Source organism: Mastigoproctus giganteus, chromosome 2 (genome assembly GCF_048544385.1).
Source record: "Mastigoproctus giganteus isolate SK-2022 chromosome 2, ASM4854438v1, whole genome shotgun sequence".
Lineage (NCBI taxonomy): Eukaryota > Metazoa > Arthropoda > Arachnida > Uropygi > Thelyphonidae > Mastigoproctus > Mastigoproctus giganteus.
Window position 1 is genome coordinate 158,504,700 of NC_143576.1, and position 18,939 is coordinate 158,523,638.

An 18,939-nucleotide genomic window follows, 5' to 3' on the forward strand; every position below is an offset into this window, starting at 1 on the left:
AAGTTGCAATCTGGGATTGTAGTTTTCAGCCGTAGAAGTAAATGGGTTCTCAAACAAAAGCTTATGTTTTTTAATGGGATTTTATTCCAGAAAATTGACTTTAAAACTTGTCAAAAAGTAATTGTAATAACAAAAGGCAATGATTCTTTGGATATGTGTTTCTCCTTTAGCTCAGTACAACATATAAAGTGAACTAAATTGTCTTGCTCAACTGGGATTTAAATAATAACTCCTCATTCTGAAATGATTTGATGTCACCAAACAAATCAGACTAATTTTCCTTTCCGTTGTAGTTTTAAATTATGAGTATTTAAATTGACTAGAAATGTATGTATGAATTGCAAGATCAAACAGCTACTCCATTATTTGATAATTGTTTTATTGGTTTCCCTTTTTCTGTGTTGAACATTCGGTGATGTTTCAACAGCCACGTTAAGGCCATGTGTTCTTGTAACATTTGCAGTTGAAATAACCACATTCATAATGTGTTGTAGATCCATTACTTTCCCGTAAAGAGCTTGATGCACAATGCAGTGAATTCCAATTGGAGTTTCAGCTTCGATATCTATCATTTTCTTGGTTATTCTACCCATAAGCCTGATGTTTTTACCAATCATATTTTTTGCGCTGCCAGTTGCGACTCCTACCAGGTTTTTAATATTTAATTCTAACTTTTCAATAGATTGGCAAAAATTTTCAAAAAGATTTTCACCCGTAGTTGTTCCACGCATACTCTGTAGATCAGCTAAATCTTCAACTGGTACAAAATTATCATTAATTCCACATATGAAGATGAGGAGTTGGGCTGTGTCATTTACATCAGTATTGTCATCCAGTGCCACACTAAAATATTTCATTTGTTTTATGTTTTCCAAAAGTTGTTCGAACAAATTCTTTCCAATATCTTCTACTCTTCGCATAATTGTTTGTCGAGACAAACTAATGTCTTGTATCATTGTTCGTTAATCTGGACGAATTTCTTCCACAACTTTTAACAAACAACGCTTAAAAAATTCACCATCATTGAACGGTTTACTTTCAAAAGCGATCAAATGTGCAACAAGATCTAGAAAATCTTGATAACTGGCACGTACAGCAGATAAATTTCTTGGCTGATATGTTTTCAGTATGTTTTGTTGTTTTCTTAATTCGTTTTGTAACTTTGAACACTTCTTTTTGCAGCACTCCTTTATGTTGATCATAAGATTTATGATTGGAATCAGTGTCGTTTTCAATTATATTCTTTTAAAACTCACACAGTCTCCTGACACACCAAACACACTGCCTTTTTGTCGTAATCAATGAAGAAGTAGTCTTCAGTCCACCTTGGATAAAAAACACGACACTCCAAATTGATTTTCCCCTTTTGAAACATTTTTAAGAATGATTTTTTTTAATTCAATACAAATTAATAATTAATTCAGTGCAATGAACAAGCTATATCGAAATACATAACTGTATTTAGCGTACATATGACTTCACTGAACCACATGTATATGTTTGATACAGTCGAGCTGGACGCTTGCATGCCTATATATGCAGTGGCGATCGATGCTGTTTTAGTTCACTTTCCGTGCGGGCCTTATAAAAATTATTCGTGGGCCATAAGGTTGGACATTCCTGTATAAGGGATACAGTTATAGAAAAAATTATTTTTTAAATTTCAACAATGCAAGAGTGCTTACAAGGACAGCTATTTTCATTGGTTGGAAAAAGTGTTACACTAGCAGATTTGTGGTATTGCAGCCACTCGTATCATTTTTGAAAAAAAAAGTCACACTGTTATCACACTTGTCAATAATGTATTATTTACATAAATAAACATTACATTATTGGGTAAACAACAGATATGGGACTAACAATTCATTCATGCATTGCAATGGATATGGACCAAATAGATGCTTATTCTTGGGCCTCTCTTCACAATGGAATATAGAATTTGTGGGATATGATATATAGTATGAAGAAATTTTGAATATATAGTATGATAATATTGTCCATCATTATTTATAAATATATTTCTGCTTTGTTTTAGATGATCAAACCACAACTTCATGTTTCTGTACCACATGCTCCTAATAAGGGATTTGTGAAGCACACTTCTAAACTGGATAATCACTCAAACTCACTTATGTATATACATTTGAATGATGGAACTGTAAACAGTGTCTTTATTCAGAAAGAAACAAAAATATTAACAAATATCAAAAAAGGAATTGCAAGTATTCTTCAGTTCAAAGATAGTACTGGGAAACACATCCAAGTAAGTTTTCTTTTCTTATATGTAACCATTATTATATATTGTTATCTGTTTTTTTACACTGTTATACATACAGAGTACACTGTTTACTTCTATTAGCAGTAGTTAATTCTGTTTATTTAACCATATTTTAAAAAAATATATATGAATATGACTTTAAATGTAAACTTTTTTATTAAGTTGCTTAATTAACTGTTAAATAACTGGCAAGTTAATAAAAATTCAATGAAAATTAAAAACTATTCAATGAAAACTGCACAGATTTATAAATCTGTTTGAGGTATCTTGCCTGTGATTAGGATTGGATGAATAACATTTTTCCACTTTAAAAGAAATGATTTTTCACAATAATGCTGTTTTTTTTATATGAAAGAAGTGTGGGAAATTTGTCCAGGGGAAATTCGCCAAAACAAAAAAAGCAAACAAGACTTAAAAATTTTCATTAGAGTCCATAAGTGGGGTTTCCCATGGAAACCAGCTTAGGATATTTAAGATAAGTGGACTATAATTAGGATGTGTTTGCTGGGAGTTAAAACTGATAGTGTTACCAATGGTAGTCACCTTTGATAATATATATCGGATCACTCAAAGTATACTGAATGTTGAACTCATTAATGTATATATGCAAAGCATAAAAAGAAATGGATAACACTAATAGATGTTTATGAAGAACAAAGTGTTACTGTTATTTACATTATTGTAAAAACTATTACTTGGAGAAACAATTATTCACAGAGAAAAATATTTAGTCTTTACATGAGAAAATTAATTAAATCCATTGGACTTGCATTCTTTTTTTTAAAAAACAGTTGATTTACAAGAGAAACCTTTTAAAAAAGAGAGGAAAAAGTCTTTTTGTAATGGCTTGATCTCCCATGTTAGCAAAGCTATCAATGAATTGTTTTTGTGTAACACTACAACACTACAAATAAATACTGCATCCTAAAAAGAGAATGTTATACTATTTGTTTATAATGTGATGTTGCAAAGGTATTGAATTAAGATTTTATTTTGTAAAAAGTTGACCAAGTATTAAAAATCTCAAATATTTATTACAGTAATCCCAAGTGAGTTAATATTTAGAAGATGAATATTTTAAATATGAAAATAATTTTAAACACGCTATTTACTTAGATTAAAATTAATAATTTAGTAAATGATTTATAAACTCTTTCGTTTTCATTTTTCTATAATCCCTTCATAGTCATCAGTATGTAGTCATTTTTATTTCAATACTTGTAAGTTTTCTGGTTCGTTGTTGAACAGAGATTTTTTTTTAAACAGTATTAATTTTCAGTATTGAATTTTAAGAGCAAGTGGACTTATGGAAATAGTCAAATGAATTGAGCACAACTGCAACAATATGTTTGAATGGTAATTACTAAACACTAAAAATTATGTTTATGTGACATCAGTAATTGAGAAAGTAATTGCACCCTCAGCACATGCCTTGAGCTGACCCTGGTAAGGCATTATATTACTTATAAAACCTGTTCAAGTTGGTTGCACAGAATACTGTTGTGCAGATTTTAAAAAGGAGAGACGAATATTTTTGTGCAGTATTTTTCATCCACAAAACAAATGTTTTAAATGTTGAATGTGAACATTTTACACATTTTCTGCTGCTTAATATCATAATAAGGTTTTTAAAAATTTACTCTTATGAATTTTAGTATTAGCAAATATATAAATAATTTTCTTTATGAATGCCAACTTCCTCATATTCAGTTAACAACAGTGCCAATTTAGTTAGCCCTTCAATTTTTTTTTAAAATTATAATGAATGTTTTTTGCAAATAATCTTTCAGTTGATGCCATAGTCACTGTAATTGAAAAAAGTATATTCTGTAAAATATTTTAGTACATTATTTGAATATCTTTTATTTGAAAAGACATTCAAATAAGGGGCAGTTATTATTTTTGTGCAAAAAAAATTCAAATTTCTAGTGTTGAGTAGGTTTCAGATACAATAGTTGAGAGTTTTTATTTTTGTATTTATGTTTATTAATGCATGCCAAAATGAAACAAAAATAAAATATAGAACTGTTCAATTATGCTGCGAATGACCAGTTGTTAGGCAAGTTGTTAAGACTAGTAAAACAACCATATACTTCACAAGAGAATGCACATCAATAGCTACTATTGCAGAATAAACCTAACTTATTATTGAAAATTAGATTTTAAAATTTGTAAAATAAGGAGATATGAGAATATAATCTGAGGCTATTTGCATATATGAGAGGGCAGCCTCCGTAGCCAGGTGGGAAGGAGCAGCAGTGCGTAGCACACGCTTCTTGATTAGACTGGAGTTCGAACCAGTCACCACCAAATACGGAGGATGCAGAAAGGTCAGGGAATGACCACCGCATATCCCGGAGCAATATGGCCTTAGTTGCTAATGCTCCTAAAAACAAAATAACAATAACAAACAAGCATATATGAGTGACAATGTTACATATATATATGTATAATGTTACATATGACATATAATACAGGTGATGTAATAGCAAAATGCTAAAATTTTGAAATGCTGCTCTACATTTTTTAAGAATTAATTTAAAGTTAATTTGAATCTAAAACTAGTTAATTTGAATATATTCAAATACTGGTTTAATTTAATCCTTAAAAATGCAGAAAACGAACAGAGGGGTGAAGTGGAAGTGGGGTTTTTTTTTTTTTTTTTTTTTGGCTGATGCTGCATAAGCTTGCTTTCTTGCATCAAATGCCTCTACTAATGCTAACTTGAACCGTAAAGCAAACAGAAACAATGATAATACTCTTACAGTTTTATAAATTCCTTTCAGTGGCATTTAAGAGATAATGCTGATATTGATGCAAAGTGCATCCTCTGAATTGAAACCTGAACACTCATGTGGCATCTAGCAGATGTAGCTTTAATGTTGATTTTTGTCAGCAGTTCACATTTAGTTTCTGTGAAGCTGGCAAAATTAGATGGCCCTTGTTGGTGTCTTGCAGATGCCACATGAGTATGGGAGTTGCATACAAGAAACATACAAAGATGCTGTCACTCACTTGGCATCAGTTAAACACCAAAGAAAATTTTTTTTTTTTTTGTTATTATCTGTAGAGCCTCTAAGTAGACAGTTCTGCATGCCCTGGTCACACCCAACAAGGCAAATCTCTGTGCCTGTAAAGTATATTTTTGCATTACCATATTACTTATTCTATGTACCCAAGCTCCTGAGGCATATGTCATGATGGGGATAGTAAGATTCATACAAAAGGTTTATTTCTTGGCCTTTTATACCCCAATTAGACCTTATAATCCTACGGAGCTTTGTGTACAATGTTTGAATCTTATTTTTAAGATATTTAGCATACTCAGTAAAGAACAGCCTTTCTTCAACTTGTATTCCTAAATATTTTGGGACTTTGACATACAGAACTGCCTCCTCATTCAGCCTGACAGTCAGTGCTCTGTTCATGCTTCACTTGCTTTTCAGTAGCATTTGCACAGTTTTTTTCTTGTGAAATCTGCAACTTATTTATTCTTGATCATCTGTACAATTTTTTGTTAATACATTTTCAGCTCTGTTCTTTAATTGAGAACAAGAAATAATCAGAATTGCTAAATCTCATCGGCATAGGCTATATATCTTGTGCCTTCTGTCTTTGTTTAAAAATTCATATAAGACACTATTCCAGATGAAGGGACCTATCACTGAGCCTTGAGGACATCCACATAAAACACTTCTTGTAATTTCAGTATATAGCGTCTTAACTACAATTCTTCAATCACTAAAATAGTCTCTAAATACTGAATATAAGGTACCAGAACTGAATGTTCTGGTACCTTATAATATTCACTGAGTGTATACACATGGAAGCACACAGAAAACTGAGCAAAGGTCCCCTTTGATTTATCCATTTGTAATAACCTTTAAACAGCTTTCTTGATCTTCAGCCACATTGCCCATCCAGATTGTTTTCATTTCTCTTTTGAAAATTTGGCAAATAACCAATTATTAAGAGTGGAACAAAAAAAAAACAACAAAAAACAGACAATCAAAATACTTATAGAATTGTCAAATAAAGAAAAAATCATATTTCTGCTCTAATGTATTTAATTGATTTGTGGCCTGGTATACTTAATTGCAAAATGTTTGTTGTTGTTTCTAAAGTTGCATTTTTCTATAGAAAATATACAGCACTTTGTTAATTAGTCATATAGAGCACAGAAGGTCTCAATAGGTTTCCTTCAGCTTCTGAATTGAAGTTTAAAAACATATTCTGTCATTTTTGTAAAAGTTGTTGAAATTTTTTATTTCAAGTAACTGCTGTTACCGTGAAAAGCATTGAAACCATCTGTTGATCCACAATCAAAGAAGGTAGATAACAACTTGATCTGAACTGCCAACTGAACTTGCTGCGCAACTACATTAAATATATATATATATATAAAATGTCCAAAATGTATAAAAAAAACTTTAAAGTATGCAGATGTAATTATGTCCAATAAATGCTTTGAATTATGTCCAATTCAAAGCTGCTCTACACTGAAGTTTACTTTAATATCCCCCCCCCCCCAGGTGGAAATGCCCTAGGAGTTATCTTTTACAGGAAAAAATATAGCATTGTATATCTACAATGATATGTCTAAATATATTATTATATATATATATATATATATATAAATTATATATCTGATTTAGATATATCAGATCTATATATATATCATTATCTAGATCTGATATATTTCCAAATATATTAGGCAACATTCAAATATAACTATTGTAACTATTGCATTAGGCTAAGAAAATACCAACATGGTATCTGGTAAAGCAAACAGTTCACTGCATATATTAAAAAGTGTTTATTAAACTGGATTATAGATAAATAGCATTTAAATATAAACTTTTGGGATATCATATATTTCAGCTCCTCCTTGTGGATCTTCTTTTCTAGATTAAGAATTAAAGAGGAAACTTTTACTTACATTCCAAAAAATAACAAATAATTTAACTCTTATAAATTAAATAAGGTCTAGAGCAGAGGTTTCCAAACTTTCTTGGTTCACGGCGCCCTTAGTGTCCCAGTAATTTTTTCATGGCACCCCTAAGCCAAAATAAATACCTAACACAGTGGTTTTTAACCTTTTAATATATACCTATATAATAATTTTATTTTTTATATAGAGGTACTAAATAAAGATCAATTATAGATCACCACAAAATTTAAAAAAATATGGTACTGTATAGTGGATACCGTACATCTTTTTATAATGAAATAAATGTATAAATTAAAAAAATAAATAAAATAAATAATAATAATAACTTTAAGTAACTTAAACCCAAAAATACACGGCCCCAAGGATGTTGTTGCGGCACTCCAGTTGAAAACCACTGGTCTAGAGTAAGGGTAAAGTAATAGTCAAATGTTTTGTCATTTTTTTTTTTAATGTAACTAAACGTTTTCTCTTTAATTCTTAATCCATCCACCAAAAAGACTCATGAACAGTGCTCAGAATGTGTGGTATCCCAAAAGTTTAAATGTTATATCTGCATTAATAAGTGCTTTTTATGTGTTTTTGCCAATTATTTCAATCCTGCATACAAACAGTGCCTTTTGATGAGCATGTTATGCACTAATGTGTTCTTTAGACCAACATTTGTTTTAAATAACAATAATAGATTTTGAATGTTGATTTAAAGAAATCAATAAATGTTATGAATATCATATAATAAAAGATACTAATTGCCTTTATATATAATATATACATATAATAAGTAGATTACTTTTATAATTTTGTTTCACAACTACATATCAGATAAGTATTCCATTGTGAAAAGATGTGTGCTCAATAATATTTGTGGATATAGATATATAGAATAATTAGATAATCCATTTAGAGTATTTTTTTTTTTTTTTTTTTTTGTTTAGGAAGATGTCTCAGGCTTATGTAAAATTTCTTACAAGTCAGGAAACAGAATGATAAAGAAAAATCAGCACCATTGCAAGAGGAATGAAACAGATGCCAAAATTCCTTATTCTAGTCAGGTATTTTTAATTGTAGCATTATTATAATGCTTTTAATTTTGAAAGCATTATTGATACAATATATATTTGGTTAGTCATGCAGAGAAAAATTTTGTAATGTTTAATTATGTACTAGTGTTCATTGAAGTTGTAGCATCTAGTGAAGTATTAACAATGTTTGCTTATATGATATTTAATTAAATAGTGCTGCTGAAGTTGATCACAAAATTTTCATTTACCATAAGGAAAGGCATTACCACTGCTATAAGAACACATGTAAAGTCTGATGATTCATCAGTGGAGATCTGACTTCATCCATGTTTGTCAGGTCATTGCATTAAGGTGTTTTGTTTATTTTTGTTTTATTATTTTTTTCTTTTGAAAGAGATTTAAATGTATGCAGAGATGGTGGTACCGTCATACTTAATCCTTCAAGAAAAAGAAATTTCCTTGTAGGAAATAATCCCAGGAAAAAAAAAATATGGAAGAATAAAGGTCCTAGTAGTAATTTCTCTGGATAATTCTAGGAATGTTGGTTTCTTTTTTTCATTTTAACACAAGGATTTTCGTTTATCTAATGCATACAATGATGACTGTTAACATATTCATTTAATTTGAAAACTATCTCATCACACCAAACAGTTTGGTTGGGAAAATTGCTGCTACTATTGCCACGCTTTTTTTGTAAATTCAATGTGCCTGTCAAATTAATCTCTCTTGAGGGTTTCAACTAATATGGTGATATAGGATATGACCAAATTATTCCTCAAATAAAATATATTTTAAGATCCTTTAAATGGAGAATAATATCTTCAGTTGACAAGTAAACTAAAAATATGAATTTTTTTTTTTTTGGAATGTTTCTTGAAACATAAGTTACTTCACTTATAGTTGAAATACACAATTGAGATATCAGATTATTGATTTATTGGAACACAGTTATGTAAAATGCTGGCTCACATGCATAAGAGCAGTGCATAAAGTAATGTTCCACCAGATTGGCCTATGCGTTGCCTTTTACATATTCCTTGTATAGGGACACAGATAAGACAGGTCTGACTATACTAATTAAGACAGACCGTTTAAACAAGACATTGTTTTATGAAAAGTAGGAGGACACTGTTATTCTCCATTGTATATTTGTGGCTTACAAGATTGGAACAACTTAGTAAATGCAATACTCCTAATTCTCACAGCAGAACAGACATTTCTTTTACTATGAATTTCTTGGTGTTTGCACTATTTGTAAACAAATGACATTGTCAAAGAGTTAATTTGTCATTTATTTAAAGATGAGGTACTACTATAGCAGCCTGTTTTGAGATTTGCTGTTCCCTTGTAAGATAGTAGATAGTTTCTAGTGACAGTTTTTCCCTGCAGTGGAAATGAAGTTCTTGTAATCTACAGTGTGATGGGTGAAGTCAGAACTTCAAAATTATAAAATAATGCTGTTAGTGCTCTTTTGGAAAATTATGAAGGGTAGGAGGATTTTCTCATTCTCTCTTGCATTTTTGTGGAATTGTGATGAATTGCCCAAGTTCATTTTACTCTGAGAATTGCAACCACTGCATTTACTAATTCTGCCAGCCACAAAAGTACAAGAGAAGATGAGAAGGTCCACCTATTTTCATAATTTTGGAAAAGCCAAGATAGTATTAGATATTTTATAATTTTGAATGAAACTGCTTATTGTTAATTATCCCTCTTCTTCCTCTTGCTCAGATTGCTCACCTGAGAGGACATAGATTCATCTTGAGGAGAGACAGTTGTATAATGGATGTGGGGAGGTTTGCTTTTAGCCAGTGGGTGGCTGGTAATTGGAACAGGCTTCCATCTGTCATGGTGGAGGTTGACAACTTAAAAGGTTCAGGGCAGAGCTGGACAGGCATTTGGAGTGAATGGATGGGTGAAATGGGAAGAGTTTTTTTTATTATTATTATTTGGCTGATGCTGTATAAGCTTGCTTTCTTGCATCATATGCTAATGCCAATTAGTAACTGATTTCTTACAAGTGTTACAGTAAGTCACAAAAGACTGAGTGACCCAATAATAAAATTGGGTAAAAAATTGGAACCAAAAAAGTGGGGTGTGTGGTGTGTGGTTTATTCATGAAATTCATCTGAATCATGAGATTTCTTCTGGGTTATGCCCAGACATTGAGAGAAAAAAAAAACTGTTTTTACTAACAGTTTTAATGAGCTTCCAACATTTTTATTGACTCATCTGGCCACATCCTAAAAGAAGTGTTTTGTGTATTACTGATTTTTATTAAAATGCAATTTGGAACACTGTGTTGCATAAAAAGTTAGATTTCCTCTTTTGAATATGAACATTCTTGTTTCTTAGCAGCATGTGCTATTCATTTAAATATCATGATTGTATGATTTTTTGCAGATAGAAAAAAAATTCATTTGTCACTATCCCATGCAACAATGAGCAGCTCAAGGTCACCTGGCTTCCCATTCCTTATGGAAGGGAAGGCCTAGTGAGTGAGCTTGAGCCACTTGTTTTTCTCCCTGCTATAACAAATGTAATCTTTAAAGTATTGTGCTCATGTTCTACTAAAACATGAATGGTTGAGATCCTATGTGGTTAGTGAAAAACAGAAAAGAATTCAAGCGGAAAAAAAAAATCTGAAATTATTAGTTGGGGTTTGCTGATGGTATCTTTTTGTATTTTAAAAAATGGAGTTCATGGCTTATTCAGGAGTGCAGAGTATTCGAGAGAGAAAATATTTTTAATACTCTTTTTTTTTTTTTTTTTTTTTCCATCTATCATCACACAACATCCTTATGGAAATATGAAATTGCCTTTTATCAGAATTTTTTTCCCTAGAATTAGAATAGAATTAAACTCAAAATATTTGAACTCTTAGGTTGTGCAATAAATGATTTAGGTAGATATAATGCAGAAGAATAATGTTTAACCTGCCATGTTAAGCATAGTAATTTGATGTTTGACTTTTTGTTTGTGTCTACTTTGTCATATATGAGAAGATTGCCATCTGCTGCTTGGAATGTGTGGTGGGAATGGTGTTAGAATAATATAGATTTTTGCAATTTATGCTGAATACAGAGCTTTGGTAATTAAAGATCAGTATTCTTATACATTTATAAATAAATGAGGTAAATTTTCTGTAGTAATATTAAAAGCCTCCATGACAACTTAGCTGGCATGATACATTGTTGCTGAACTGTGGAAAGGCATAGGTTCATTCTCATCTGTAACTGGAGGTATTCTGTTAGGCCTCTTAAATTGGCATTGTAGTTAGCCAATCTCAGGCAGAGAAAGCAGAGTTTTTCCTCATGAGTTTTCTGGTTTTTTTTTTTTTTTTTGCAAATTGGCCTGTGATCACACTACAAACAAAAGGCATATGGCCTATATTAGAATTAGTTAATCAATATGGGGGGAAAGTAGGTGATAACTCAGAAAGGAAGTGGAATTTCTTCCCTAAACACAGCTGCAGTTGTGAGGTAATAATATCAAAAAATACTCTGCCTGTTAAAAATACTCTTTTGGATTCTTGATGTTAGATTTTTAAAAGTCAAGTTAGTGTATGCAGCCAAAATTAAGCAGATGCTGGTTTCAGTTCATATAATACTAAAGGCAATTTCTTATTTGTATATTTATCAGTTTTTAATTAATTTTATTTGAAGTTTTATCACTTTTTTTTTTTTAATTTGTCTGTTTAGTTAGCAGCTGCAAGAATTTTATACATAATGTTTCCAGATGCAAAAGGCTTTTTTTTTTTTAACAATCATCATACAAACATATCTTCTTTTAGGAATAAACTTTTTAAGACTTGTATGGGACTTCAGGTTGGTGTTATTTGTTTAGAATTAATATATATTTATTTACTTATTTCATAACCTGTGGAATACTTTATGGTTAACAGACTAGAGCTATACTTCTTGAGAGTGGGGATTTTCCATTTCACAATAATGACTGCATTTAACATACACCACCCATGCATTTCCAAAACCATATACACTCAATGGAGTAAACAAAAACTACCAGCTTCCTTTTATCTTACACTGGAATATGTCCACCCTGTGTGGGCTGGCAATTTGAGAGTGGCAAGTTTTCAAGATTGTGGTTGAAGAGATGGCCTCCATTACCTCTGAGACCAGCATGAATAGGAAGACAAGCACATGAAGTGAAAGAGAAGGGGGCAAAAAACCAAGGAACAAAAATATGAACTAACAGATTTCAGAGCAAAGCTATTGCTTGAAAGAAAGCCAAATTGCCTACAATGGTATATTCAGTATATTTAATCTGAATGTTAATTAGCTGATGAGAGGTGAAATATTAATGTAAGGAGCTAGGCAAGGGTGACACACACACACACACACACACACACACACACACACACACACACACACACACACACACACACACACACACACACACACACACACACACACACACCCCTCTTTTCCTTAACACATGGAGAGATATCTAAAGGCCTTGATGACATGTCTTTGTCTGGTAGTCTGCAGTTGAAAGGAACAGAGAAAGCTTATAGTACTCTGATCAGCAAAAATTAAAGTAATAAAAATAAAATATCCTAAAAAAGTGACGGCTTTCACTACACATAAAAAGAAGAAAATAAACTTAGCCATGGCCAGGAAGACTAGACATGTTTGGATTTGCAGTTCAAGGACTAGAAAAGTTATGAAGATGGTTCATCATGAAACAGCACCAGACTTCTACTCACTTCACTCCATGACAGCTCTGTGATGAGCCACATAATTATAGCCAAGACAAAGGAAAGGCTGAAATAGTAATCTGTTGTGACTTATAATCCTAAATTTGTCCTATTTGATACTGCTGTAAGAAAAGTAACAAGCTAATGTACACAATGCATTAAATTTCAGGAGTGTTTGATTTTTTTTCCCCTTAAATTATTTATTTATTTTTCTTTTTCTGTGATTAATAAAAACGAAAAGTAAATATAGTTCGCTCCTTATCGATTATTTTAAAATAATCGATTAACTCTTTATCGATTATTTTAAAATAGAATACGTAATAGCATTAGCATTAGCATTAGTAGAGGCATTTGATGCAAGAAAGCAAGCTTATGCAGCATCAGCCAAAAAAAAAAAAAAAAACCCACTTCCACTTCACCCCTCTGTTCGTTCAAAATACCTGTCCAGCTGAGCCTTAAACTTATTTAGGCTATCAACCTCCACCACAAGGGATGGAAGTCTGTTCCACCAACCAACCAACCACCCGCTGGCTAAAGGCAAATTTCCGCACGTCTATCCTACATCTGTCTTTCCTCAATTTCAATTTATGCCCTCTCAGGTGATTTTTCTGAGCTAGAGGAAGAATCCCATCAGCATTGAGCATGCTTAAACCATTCAAGGCTTTATACACCTCTATCAGATCACCTTGCCAGTGCCTAGTCTCCAGACACTGTAATTTGCAAAACTTAAGCCTTTCTTCGTAAGAGCAACCCTTTGTTCCATTCACTAATCTTATTGCCCTTCTCTGTACTCGTTCCAGCAGCTCTACATCCTTCTTGAAATGAGGCCTCCAGACCTGTATACAGTACTCTAGGTGTGGCCTGACCATCGCCTTATACAATGGAATAATCACCTCCTTATCCCTGCTGGAAAAATTCCTGTATATCATTGACAATACTCCATGAGCTACTCTTGCAGCCCGTCTGCACTGCTCAGAGAACTTCATATCTGCCTGCACAACCACCCCCAAGTCCCTTTCATTCCCTACCACTGTCAGTGTAGTACCACAGAGTTGATACATTGCTCTGGGGTTGCTGTTTCCCATGTGTAGTACTTTACATTTGTCAATGTTAAACTTCATTTGCCACCTCTCAGCCCATCTGCTCAACCTTTCCAGATCCTGTTGCAGCAGCATAGTGTCAGTAGTTTCCTTGACAACCCTGCCAACCTTTGTATCATCTGCAAACTTGGACATTAAGCCCGATATACCATCATCAATATCATTTATAAATACAGAAAACAATAATGGACCCAACACTGAGCCCTGAGGGACTCCACTAATAACATCAGTCCACGATGAGCAGTGTCCATTGATTACCACTCTCTGTCTTCTCCCCCTCAACCACCCCTTTATCCATAGCAGCAATTTGCCTCCAATGTCACACTGCTCCAATTTGTGTAGCAGTCGTCCATGTGCAACAGTATCAAAAGCCTTTCTAAGATCCAAGTATATAATATCAAGTTATTCCCTGCATCCAGTTCTTTTGTGACTGCATCATAGTATCCAATCAAGTTGGTCAGGCAAGACTTCCCCTTAACAAAACCATGCTGTGTCTGAGCTATAACTGAAGTCTTGTCTAAATGATCCTGCAGTGCTTCTTTAACCAGTGCCTCCATTAATTTTCCTGGAACAGAAGTTAAGCTCACAGGTCTATAATTACTTGTGTCAGCCTTTGATCCTCCTTTGTGAATTGGGGTCACATTTGCACATTTCCAGTCTATGGGTACCTCCCCTGAGTCCAAGGAAGCTCTCATAATTATGGCTAAGGGTTTGCTTACTTCCTTTGCTGCCTCCTTTAATATAACTGGATAGATCCCATCCACCCCGGGTGCCTTTCTTGTGTTTATCTTCAACAGTTTCTCCTCCACTTTACTCCCAGTTGTTTCAAGATTCTGTAGCTTACTGCTAGAGTTGAATACACCTCTGGCATTCCCCTCGCTGAATAACTCCTCATGTGTGAATGTCAATGCAAAATATTCATTTAGTTTGTTAGCTACCTGAGCAGGATCATCAACACTTGACCCATCAATATCAAGTGGACCAATCTGATTCATCCCCTTCCTTCTAGAGTTTACATAAGTAAAGAACTCTTTGCTATTTTTCTTTGCATCCCTTGCCAAGGATTTCTCGTAATCTGCCTTCGCCTGCCTAACCTCCTTTGTAACTTGGTTGCATATCAACTTGTATCTATCATAGGCTTCTGTGTCATGTGTTAATTTGTATGTATCCCATGCATTTTTCTTCTCTGCCATATGCCTCATTAGTTCATCTGACATCCATTTTGGCCTAAACCTTGAACAATATTTCTTAGTTGGTATGTAAAGCCTAGTAGCTTCCAAGATAAGTTCTTTGAATGCTTCCCATTTTAAATTTGCTGTTGGTAACATCATCAGTTGGTCCCACTGTATAGAATTTAAATACTGTCTCAGTCCATCGTAGTCGCCTTTACGGAAGCAATAACCCTTCCCTTTACCCCTAATGGTAGTTACCTCTGAGTAAATCCCACTTCAGCACACTGTGATCACTGCCACCTAGTGGTTCATTTATCTGCAGATTCTTAATGCATGAAGAATCACTGCTGATAATCAAATCAAGAGTATTACTCCCTCTAGTTGCCTCCCGAACATGCTGATGTAGAAAACAATCATCCAATAAATCCACAAAAGCCCTGCTAGTGTGTGAGTAACCAGCCCCCAAATTCCAGTCAATATCTGGGAAATTAAAATCTCCCATTATAAGACACTCTGATTTACTGGCCCACTCTATTTCCCTGTACAGTTCCTTATTATACTCATCAGAGTCATTAGGCATATAGCACACTCCTACTCTCAATTTTGATCTCCCAATGTTTATGTCACACCAAACTGACTCCACACTGCACTGTCCAGCGATGTCGACTGGCTTCACTTCCTTGGTCTTTATGTGTTTCTTAACTAATAGCATAACCCCTCCCCCCTTCCTATCCTGTCTATCCTTTCTGTAGACGTTGTACTCCCCAAATTCCAGCTCTGCACCCCCCACATCTGCGCGACACCACGTCTCCGACATCCCAACAATATCTGCCTTTGATGTTTTGAGCAACACCTCAAATTCATCAAATTTATTTACTACAAATTATACTTATACAAATTATACTTAGGCCATGACTCATGCAAAGTCAAACCTCATTGCAACACCCTCCCTCCCACAGATTCACAAGGTAAATGTGGGGGAGAGAGAGGCACAACGCATAAAAGAACTGCAGTTATATAAGGAACAATAATCTAGTAACCAGAAACTGTTTGCAAGTGGCTTGGAATACTGACATTGGTAAGAAAAGCTGAACTTATTTCAAAATTATTTATAAGGGGAACATCCTACGTTTAATGGAAGGGATAATATATCACTTCTATTAGCGTTTAGTTCTGTACAGATTAAAGTATTATTCTTTACTACAAGTAAATAAAAAAACTAAAAAAAAAAAAAAATTTTTAAAATCACAAATTAGAAAATTAGCAATCCTCCTCAGATTAATCAAAAACATTTTCTTACAAATGCACATCACAATGTCTTGCTCTTTTATGGCTAATGAGATCATCCACAACCAAAAAACAGAATAGTCAACCATCACAGCTCCTATCTCACCTTCTTTGGTAACTCTTCTTCACTTATGCTACAACCTTGTGGAATTTCTTCCAGTGCTATTTGCAAATAGATAAGATTTTTTTGAAAAAAAAAAAAAATCTAAGTGAGAGTGTAAGAAAAGAGCTCGGTTGAAATTTTGATTCCCATTTTTCCATAATTTACAATCAATTTGTCAACGATTTGTTTTAATTTTTTTGCTGTTATGTTAGCAAAAACATTGTCCACTACAAGATAAACTAACTGCCATGCATTTCATTCAGCATCAGTCATATTTTCTACCAATTCTTGTGAAGCTAATATCTGCTTAACTTTTGGACCACTAAATATTTATACATTTTATTACAACTTTGTCATTGTTGTTGTTATTGCTGCTGTTGGTATGAGTAATGCAACAAAGGGCATGCTCAAACCATTCAAGGCTTTACAACCTCAATCAGATCACCTTACAGGTGCCTAGTCTCCAGACACTGTAATCTACAAAAATTAAGCCTTTCTTTGTAAAAGCAACCCATCATTCCATTCACTAATCTTGTTGTCCTTTGTACTCTTTCCAAAAGCTCAACATCCTTCTTAAAATTAGGCCTCCAGACCCGTATATAATGTGGCCTGACCACTGCCTTATACAAAGGGATAATCACCTCCTTATCTCTGCAAGAAAAATTCCTGTATATCATTGACAAGCCACCATGAGCTACACTTGCAGACCATCTGCACTGCTCAGAAAACTTCATATCTGCCTGCACAATTACCCCCAGATCCTTTTCATTCTCTACCACTGTCAGTGGTAGCCACAGATTTATTACTTACTCTGGGGTTACTGCTTCCCATATGTAGTACTTTACATTTGTCAATATTAAACTTCATTTGCCACATCTCAGCCCATCTGCTCAACTTTTCTAGATCCTGTTTCAGCAGTGTACCATCATTAACAACCCTGCCAATCTTCGTATTGTCTGCAAACTTGGACATTAAGCCTGATATACCATCATCAATATCATTTAGAAAACAACAATGGACCCAACACTGAACCCTGAGGGACTCCACTAATAACATTAGTCTACGAAGAGCCATGTCCATTGATTACCACTCTGTCTTCTCCCATTCAACCATCCCTTTATCCATAGCAGCAATTTGCCACCAATGCCACACTGCTCCAATTTGTGCAGCAGTCTTCCATGTGCAACAGTATCAAAGGCCTTTCTAAGATCCAAATATATGATATCAATAGCATTGCCTTTTGGCTGTTTCACCTCAACCCAGAGAGCCAAAGGTTTGGATCTTGTTTTATCTAATAAGGTTTGGCTGTTGGTAGTACTTTTCCTGATCTGTAACCAGTTATAGTAACAGGCCTTGAAAATGCTATACTTATTAATAAGTATAGCATTAGCATTAGTTGAGGCATATGATGCAAGAAAGCAAGCTTATAGAGCCTCAGCCAAAAAAAAAAACCCTTCCCATTTCACCCATCCAGTCACTCCAAATGTTTGTCTAGTTCAGCCTTAAATTTATTTAAGCTTCAACTTCCACAACAACAGATGGAAGTCTGTTCCAGCAATCAACTACCCACTGGCTAAAGGCAAACTTCTGCACATCTATTCTACAAATGTCTCTCCTCAGTTTGAATCTATACCCCCTCAGGTTCGTAATCTGAGCAAGCGGAAGTATCCCATAAGCATCAAGCCTGCTCAAACCATTCAAGACTTTGTACACCTCAATCAGATCACCTTGCAGGTGCCTAGTCTCCAGATGCTGCAACTTACAGAATTTAAGCCTCTCTTGGTAAGAGAACCCCTTTGTTTCTCTCACCAATCTTGTTGCTCTTCTCTGTACTCATTCTAGCAACTCTACATCCTTCCAAAAATGAGGCCTGCAAGACCTGTACGCATTACTCAAAGGTATAATCACCTGCTTGTCTCTGCTAGAAAAATTCCTGTATATCATTGACAAAACTTCATGCTCTGGCAGCCTGTTTGCACTGCTCAAAGAACTTCATATCCGACTGCACAATTACCCCCAGGTCTTTTTCACTCTCCACTTCCCTGAGGGTAGTACCACACAATTGGTACGTTTCATAGAACACTTAATAAAACTCTGCAGTTTTACATTCTCTAAACTTAGCCATTCAGTTTAATTTCAATAGTATAATATATATTTTTTAAGTCTCTTTTTTTCTATGTACATATATCTTGCAAGCAATACCATATTCACGAGTCTTACATAACAATACATGCAAAGCATACATGGACTGTCTAAAGATAACAGTATACTGCATTAAAATTATTAATCAATGAATTTCATTTTTCCATACA

The 18,939-nt window shown here is 33.7% G+C and overlaps 1 protein-coding gene across 1 annotated transcript in view; it reads left to right on the forward strand.

Moving 5' to 3' along the window:
• Positions 1–2,131: 2,131 nt before the first annotated feature.
• LOC150089693 (microsomal triglyceride transfer protein large subunit-like) overlaps positions 2,132–18,939 on the forward strand; it is a 95,527-nt gene continuing 78,719 nt past the window's right edge. The window contains exons 1-2 of the mRNA XM_090390076.1: positions 2,132–2,263; positions 8,162–8,278. Of these exons, the coding sequence (XP_090246202.1) occupies positions 2,132–2,263; positions 8,162–8,278 (249 nt within the window). The remainder of the gene's footprint in view (positions 2,264–8,161; positions 8,279–18,939) is intronic.